The 6,375-nt window shown below is 43.2% G+C and overlaps 1 protein-coding gene across 2 annotated transcripts; it reads right to left on the bottom strand.

Annotated features, from left to right (window-relative positions):
* Positions 1-972: 972 nt before the first annotated feature.
* On the bottom strand, positions 973-5,569 carry LOC134483261 (centrosomal protein of 135 kDa-like). Of its 2 annotated transcripts, XM_063278549.1 has the most exons (6): positions 5,404-5,563; positions 4,285-4,444; positions 2,989-3,132; positions 2,189-2,355; positions 1,366-1,471; positions 973-1,242 (listed from the first exon to the last, which is right to left on the bottom strand). In XM_063278549.1, the coding sequence occupies exons 1-5, from the start codon at positions 5,528-5,530 to the stop codon at positions 1,407-1,409; spliced, it is 663 nt and encodes a 220-aa protein (XP_063134619.1). In that variant the 5' UTR covers positions 5,531-5,563; the 3' UTR covers positions 973-1,242; positions 1,366-1,406. The 2 variants fall into 2 exon arrangements, with proteins under 2 accessions (XP_063134619.1, XP_063134620.1); XM_063278550.1 differs by lacking the exon at positions 2,189-2,355 and having other exon boundaries at positions 5,404-5,569.
* Positions 5,570-6,375: the final 806 nt, after the last annotated feature.

The raw sequence follows: 6,375 nt of genomic DNA, 5'->3' as shown, positions 1-6,375 counted from the left end.
CTACATTGCTTCTCTAGCTGCTGAGCTTTTAAAAGCCCTGGTATGACAGCAAGCTTTTGTGGACATTCTGGATTGGTCCTTGTGTACTTTAACTCTCTGACTCACCTCCACTCTCAGTAAGTTAGATCAATTCCATAAATTGGAATCAGTCACCTGGAAAAAATACATTCTCAATATGATCCCAGATTGGCCATGGAAAAAGGGTAGCTTGAACTGTCCCACCTAGGTTCTGGGCTTCACAGGCCTGCTTTCCAAAAGAAACCTGTGTTCACAGCTGTAGGCTGCATTCACTATGGATGCCCTTGAGGTTCCTCCCTAAACTGCTTAGATTAAAATAATTTTCAAAAAACTGATTATGCCAATCTGGCCTACAGGAAGCTAGTTTCTATTCTGTATTTTATCAGATGTACATAATACATATGGTCATCACTGATAATAGGTGAAAGATCTGCTCTAATATGGACACTAAGTGATGCTGGAGGATGATCCTGACCCACAATGAGGAGTGGGAACACCAGAGCCCTGTAGGGATGCCTGGCAACCTAACACGTTGAGCACGCAGAGCTCAGTAAGTTTCCTGTGATCACACATCTCCTGAGATCTCTCTATTTAATTGGAGGTGATCCTATCTACCTAATACAGCACCTCCTGTGGAATAACAAAAGCCACCTGCAGGAGCTGTGGTGATAACTCACAGGGTAGAGCATCTGCTGCTCTCTCAGAAGAACCACATGGACCCTAACAATTGGGTAAAGCATGTCAGTGATTACATCATAAAGTGTGTGTCAGAGAAACAGCCACATTATCCACACAAAAGACACTGTCACACTGGGTACCCCTTGGTGAATTTGAATTCACTTATAAGCCCAGGATCCATGGAACATGCAGAGATCCATCTCTATCTGTCAGTTCTAAGTACACAGGAGGGGACAGAACCCTTGAGTAAGAATGATGGTCTTAAGAGTCAAGAGATAGACTTCAATTTTTATTCATAACAAATACATTTTATAACACAAAAGGATTAAAATGAATAAAAATATTTAAAAATATTTGAAAGTGAAAAATAGTAACAGGAACATATAAATATGAAACAACAAAAAGAAAATTTCAATTAAAATCATAACAAAAATATTTCTAAAAGCAGATTCTTAACGAACATGTAGAAGCACAGATGTATTGCTGTTTCTCCTCTAGCACAGAAATGAAAGGCGGTCCCCCAAGGTGTCTCTTAAGTGGTGATTTCTGAAGAAGAAAGTGAGTAAGATCTCAATCAGTCAGGCTGGCTTAGTGGTATATAAATTTAGGGTCTCTAAGAAATGACAAATTAACTCTGAGGAAGAATTCTCATCCAAAAAATGTTGTTACCATTCAGGATGTTTGTCATCAGGGACTCCTGAGAAAGCAACTTATTCTTCAGGAAGCTCTCTTACTGGTGTGTGTCCAATTCCAGCTCTCTTGCACTTTCTTAGACCTGGGAGAAGAAGGAAGTTTTTGAGATAGTGATTTGGTGAGGAAATGCAAGCCAGCTGTCAGAATGCTGCCTTCTACCACCTCAGTTCTATTGGACAGTCGACATGGACCTTTTAACTGAATCATTGTTGCTAACTGCAGGAAGGGCAAAATCTCCAGCAAGCCTCACAGTAATGTGGGCTGACAATATGGGACCCAGACTTATACCAGTGCAAACCAAGAACAGGGCAATGGGAAGAGACCTCATTGGGTTGTAGGAAGAAGGAGACGTCCATATGTCACCAAGGTTAAAACCAATGACAAGAACTAATTTGACATTTGCACTTGGTTCTTATCCCAGAAAGGTGCTTCCTACACAAGAAGTCACATGACCAGAGAGTGTCATTTGGCAAGGAAACAAGAACTTGTTCAAAACTCTGCATAGGATCCAATCTATCACATGGATATGCAATAATGAGGTATGTTATTCATCTGTCACCATTTCTATACTGCAGCTTCAAAAAGAGCAGCAATATATACTTGCAAAATAATTCAGTTTCTGAAAAGTGGTTGGCTTCCCAGAATACTTGTGCATAGGCAGAGCAATGAACAATGCCATTACATGAGGTGGTTGGCTGGTTGTGAGTGTAAATTAGAAAGGTGGTAAGAGAAGCAAAGATGTATCAAATTGGCAAATTTTATCAGATATTGTTAAGCTAACACAGCTGCTCGTCCCTACCAGATGATGCTGGGTCTGGACGTTGCTGGTCTTTATCTTTCTTGTTGAAGTCAACCAAATATTTCTGGTTCAGTGCACACTCAAGATGTCCCTCCCTGCTCCCCTGCTTCCGTGGGACCAACTTCTTCCTACATGTGTTCTCCATCAGGAGCTGGCTGAGCAGGTTTCTGGAAATACAGTCTGCATAGTAAGATCATGCTGCCCCTTGCTCCCATTCCCACTCCCGAGTGCCACTAACTCTACCAGGTCCCAGATACCCATGCAGACTTAATAAAATACATCTTGATACATATAAGGCTGCTGCACAAACCACAAAGAGTTAATTCTGGGAAGAATAAATTGTTTGTTTGGCCCGAGCACCAATTAGTGTCCACATCTCTCAAAAAGAACACGGATCTACATCTATCCATGAAAGCCCAATGCATGGGGGCAACATCAATTAGTAGTGGGCCAACACCCTCAAAGGAGGTCAGTAGAACCAAGAGAAGGTCATGCTAACCATTTGGTCCACCCACTGAGTGTTTTAAAACCTGGTATGACCCCAGAGGTCCAGGTCAGCCTAATAACCTTCTGCTGACTTCAATCAGTACTGTTCTATCTGGAGCCTTCTGAATATTCGTAGACAATCCTGGGAGGAGTAACAGTCTTTTGTGGAACTGAAAACTGAGTCCTATTGACCCTGGCACACTGATGTGTAAACAGCACAAGAGATAGAACCAGAGCTGAAGACCGTCCAATCCAGAACAAAGAAATCAGAAATGGCCATTCCACAAGTGATAGCCTTTCTGACCAGGACTTACCTAGAGAAGGTCATCTCCTTCTTCAGCTTATGGTTGGTCTCATGGATCTCAGTGTTCTCCATCTCTAAGTTGTGCAGAATTGACATGACCTCCTCCTCTATTCTCTCCAGGTCTTCATAATATGGATTTGGCCTGAAGTGTGGCCTGGCCCCAAATGATAGAATACAACGAACATCAGAATTTAGGAATATATGAGCTCATTGTGTGTCCTGTATTACCCCAGTCCTGGAAGGACACCTTCTGAATTCTACATATTGGGATGTTCTTCAGCTTCAGAAACGTGTTTTTGTTCGTCCAGATGGAGGGTTCCCTGGCTCCCTTTGTTCAAACAAGAGGAAATCTGCAGTCAAGCCAGTTAAGCTATCAAGAGCCTAGGCCACACGTCTCCATGCTCCCCCACCCCAACACACCCAGAAACCTGTGATTTCTTTTATCCTGTTTTAATAAAAGACCATATATCAACGCAAAATTATAATCTGCACAACGAATACAAATAAACAGACAAACGTGGCCACATAGGCAAAGAACTGTGCCGTTGACAGTGGGGCTCCCAGCATTCACATCACCATGAAAGTGTTACAGGTAAATACTCAGGCCAAGACATAGACCACTAGATTCCAAGTTTGGAGGGAAATATAAACATATAAAAGTTGTCCATATGCATTTGGATGTTACAGACACAGAGTCACAAACTGAGACATACCCACAATATAGAGAATTTTAAACAGAGTCAGAGATAGAGAAAGAGAAAGAGAAATATGGAAACAGAGAGCACTGTGAGAACCAGGAGAAATGCATGCACCATTGCTGTCCAGAGTGCAAGACGCACAGACAATAACAAACAGGCCTGAGCCTGAGAACTTCTAGTCAAGCATTGAGATGAACAGTTTGGGACCAGGCCCCTCAGGCTGCTGCCTGGATCTTCCAGCACTCAGTCCCCTGCCTAGCAAGTACATAGACTCACCATAAACTCACTGCAAATACAATCTTGCACAGCCACCAGCTGTCAAGTGCTTTCCAAATGCACACTGGGCACTCACTCTCCCTGACTTTATCCCTGAATTCTTCATTCAGACCACAAGTTCTGCTTTTCAATAAATGGAAGCAGATGAGTCCATTGTCCATCTTGCTCCCCAGGAAGGGTCAAGTTCTGAATCTCCTCTATATGGGAGGTGAGGTTTAGCACAGGGTGGTTAGGGAGGCACAGCTTTCTAGAACCCAAAACCTTAATAGTAGAGGATGAAGGTGACCTTGCAGACCCAGGAATGAAACAAGAGCATTTGGAGCGGTTCATACCTATTTTTAGTGGATCTCTCTGTCAGAAACCTCAGGCGATCTCTCAGGTCATTTCTCTCCTCGGTAATGAGCTGCAGCTCTTTAATCAGCCTCTCCTTTTCCTTCTTCGCCTGATTCTTGCTTAGGGAAGTTCCAGGGAATGATGATTCTCTCCCAGCATCTGTAGGTAGAAGAACACAAGTGAACCTGCATGGGGAGAATGCATAGAGGGTACATAGACCACCGTGGGGCCAAACAGGAGAACAAGCCTGGAACCCAGTGTCACTGCTAGGCGATTGGTCTATGCTTAAGAGGCCTCCTCAGTGGTCTCAGTTCTCCCACTACTCTATAGAGACCAAGAGACATAAGCAGCCAGGTGTTCCCTATGCTGGATATCACGTGCTTACATGTACCACGGAGATGGTTTCTCCAGGATTATTATCAGCTGAACAGGGTCCAGCTTGGTTTCACGACCTTCACCCCTGTGGTTTCAGAACTCAGATGATAAATTCACCATCCACAAAACTTGAGTGATTGGAGACACTCAGATGTCCTACCCTGATACTCTAGGCCAACAACTTTGGATGTAAAATGCATTTCTGGGGAGGATATAGTCAACAGACTTATCTGTTCCCCTATTTGAAATAGCAAATGCCCCAGAAGTACCAATAGGTTAGAGTACAAAGCTAACGATGACCCTGCCAGTTAGAAGAAATCAGAGGAGGTCTAAGGACATAAGGTTATTGCCTGCAGCACAATTCTCTCCCTGTTCCTACTGACAGATATCCACTGTATTTAAAGAAGCAGTGATAGTTAAATACATTACTGCCCTGTCTAAACTCAGAAAAGGTGGACCCTCCATGACTCCTGATGGTATTATCATATCAATGTAACATAACAAATGAACTCTAAAAGTAAAGGCCAGAAATTCACACTATACTAGCATTTGCCTTACCATATCCTCCCTGTGGGGATGGGGAAACTAAAGTTCTGAAATCCTTGACTTTAAGGAATTGTGATATTCATGAAAATTCAATTCCTTTTCAGATGCTCCAGTTGTTATGGCCCATTGCTAGAAAGGTCAGCTTAAGCCTGCAGCCACCCTGGCAGGAAGCTCAAAATACACTGCCCAGAACTTACTCCACATTCCCCAGAAGTGCTGTCTTTGTCCATCATTACTTTGAGACGAAAGGCTAGACTCCTTCACTCTTGTCTCTCCACAATCGACGTTCCCCCTCCCAAAACGCTTGCGAAGATGGGAAAACATGTCTTAGCTTGTAACTGCCAGACTCAGACTGAGAGAAACTAGGGCACTGGTTGTCACTACAACACTGGTGACATCACAGAGGATGCCAAGAACTCTCTAGAAGACAATAGAGTGTCATAGAAGGGACAGCTGATGTCATGGGGAGCAGACTTTGCCTCCCAGCTAATGTTCTCCCTGTACTGAGCATAAGCAGAGGTGCCCTTTCCAGGAGACTTTCCTGGGGCAGAGTCACTGAGCATCTCCTGCTTCCAAAGCCAAATTTTCCTCAAGGCTTGATTATAAAAACCTTAGTAATTCCTATGCATCTAAATGAATGTTTCCTTCCATATCTTGCCCCAAAATGTCTCATCCTAACTCAAATTGTCCTCATTCACCAATGTTAGCCATTAAAACTTCCTGAGATTTCATACCAGCTTGAATATGCAGTCAAAAGTTCTCCTGTCTCATTATGTACAGGTGCTTTAAATCACATCAATAAATAGTCTGCATGGTAGGTTACAACATGGGTGTGTGTTAGGGGAACACTCATGAAGTCATGTGCTTAGCAATCGACAATTGCCAAGAAATTCCTTAGGAGAAAGAGTTGACGTCTTTAAGGTGCTAGGAACAGTGTGGAGACCAGTTGGCAGAGGAAAGTGCAATATTGGAGCCATCAGTGAAGGGAACCTCATGCTGCTTGTGGGGTTCTCCTCTCTGCACCAATGTCGCCAAAGGAGCACTGCTCACAGGCCTGAGTAAGATATACCATGAGCTTCTGTCAGAAAAATAAAATAGTCAAGAGATATAGGGGGTGCACATAAACGTCTAAAATGAAGCTATAAACATCATTAAGTGGATAGAGCAAT

Source organism: Rattus norvegicus, chromosome 19 (genome assembly GCF_036323735.1).
Source record: "Rattus norvegicus strain BN/NHsdMcwi chromosome 19, GRCr8, whole genome shotgun sequence".
In the NCBI taxonomy this organism is placed as follows: Eukaryota; Metazoa; Chordata; class Mammalia; order Rodentia; family Muridae; genus Rattus; species Rattus norvegicus.
Note: the sequence above shows the minus strand (reverse complement) of the source record. Positions and strands in the feature narration are given on the sequence as shown.